Genomic DNA, 1,663 nt, shown 5'->3' on the forward strand with positions numbered 1-1,663 from the left:
CGACTAGCTTACGGACCGTATAGGTAACCCTTTGCGGTCCGTAAAGCTCCTAAATTTTTTGTAACCGCCTCGTTCTTACGGACCGTATAGGGAACCCCTTGCGGTCCGTAATTCATACCAAAGCAGATTTTTTTTTTCTTTTCCTTTTTGATGATTATTATTATTATTATCAATGATTTGTTATTATTATTATACTAAAACCCTAAACTTACCTCTTTCTCAAGACTTCACCCGCTCGCCTCTGTTCGGTTTTCTACCTGTGCACTACACAACTCAACAGACAGATCAGTACGTTCAACTCAAAACAGACTCTAACAGACTCAAAATACAGAAAAATACAATACAAAAATCAGGGTACAAACTATACAACTCGGGAAACCCCGAGTGTGCGAAACAAACTCTCACGTGCTTAAAACCGGGAGGTCAATCACCTCCTCCTCTCGATCCTCGGTCGGTCCCTCGACAAAATGCTTCAATCGATGCCCATTGACCTTGAATCTCTGACCGTCTTCATTCTCAACCTCTATCGTCCCGTACGGGAACACCTGCCTAACCACATACGGTCCGTGCCAACGCGATCTCAACTTTCCCGGGAACAGCTTCAACCGGGAATTATATAGCAGCACTTTCTCCCCACACTTGAACTCTTTCACCTGCTTCAAGTGTTTGTCGTGCAACGCCTTAGTTCGCTCTTTATATGCCCACGACTTCTCGTACGCCTCGTCGCGTAACTCCTCTAACTCGTGAAGTTGAAGAAACCGGTTCTTGCCCGCAGCTGGCAAGTCAAGATTGACTGCCTTCAGTGCCCAGTATGCACGATGCTCTAGCTCCACCGGTAGATGACACGCTTTCGCATAAACTATCCTAAAGGGTGTGGTCCCAATAGGCGTCCTATAAGCAGTACGGAAAGCCCACAGAGCGTCATCTAACTTCTCGGACCAATCGATACGACTGTTTCCGACAGTTTTCTCCAAGATCCTCTTGATCCCCCTATTCGAATTTTCTACCTGCCCACTCGTCTGTGGATGATAGGCCGTTGAAAGCCGATGGGTTACCCCATAGCGTTTCAGGACCTTCTCCATCTATGAATTGCAGAAGTGGGTGCCTCGATCAGATATCAAGGACTTCGGTGTCCCGAACCTAGCAAACAATCTCCTCAAGAATCTCACAACAACCTCGCGTCATTCGTAGGCAAGGCCTCTGCCTCCACCCACTTAGAAACATAATCTACGGCGACAAGGATGTATCGGTTCCCTCTCGACATAGGGAACGGACCCATAAAATCAATACCCCAAATATCAAAGACCTCAACCACCTGAATGGGGTTCTGGGGCATCTCATTACGGGATGAGATATTTCTCGTCCTCTGACAGGCATCACAGCTTCGCACAAACTCATGTGCGTCCCTAAAGATGGTCGGCCAATAAAAACCCGCATCAAACACGCGTTTGGCGGTATAAGCAGCACCATAATGGCCACCAGTCGGTCCCTCGTGACAATGTCGCAGTATACTGCGCGACTCGGACCCAAACACGCATCTCCTAATAACCTGGTCCACACCAATCCTAAACAAGTACGGATCCTCCCAAATGTAGTGCTTGACATCCGCAAAGAATTTCTTCTTTTGCTGATACGTCATGCCCTCCACAAGGTCACCTGTAGA

The 1,663-nt window shown here is 47.4% G+C and overlaps 1 protein-coding gene across 1 annotated transcript; it reads right to left on the reverse strand.

Annotated features, from left to right (window-relative positions):
• Positions 1 to 401: 401 nt before the first annotated feature.
• On the reverse strand, positions 402 to 1,082 carry LOC110869952. Its single transcript, XM_022119152.1, has one exon. It carries the CDS (start codon positions 1,080 to 1,082, stop codon positions 402 to 404), a length of 681 nt encoding a protein of 226 aa, XP_021974844.1.
• Between the last annotated feature and the right edge of the window lie 581 nt (positions 1,083 to 1,663).

This window comes from Helianthus annuus, chromosome 8 (genome assembly GCF_002127325.2).
Source record: "Helianthus annuus cultivar XRQ/B chromosome 8, HanXRQr2.0-SUNRISE, whole genome shotgun sequence".
NCBI lineage: Eukaryota > Viridiplantae > Streptophyta > Magnoliopsida > Asterales > Asteraceae > Helianthus > Helianthus annuus.

What these genes read in the sequence shown, in the direction of transcription:
- LOC110869952 (XM_022119152.1), bottom strand. Translation starts at nt 1,082, where the DNA reads ATGGAGAAGGTCCTGAAACGCTATGGGGTAACCCATCGGCTTTCAACG.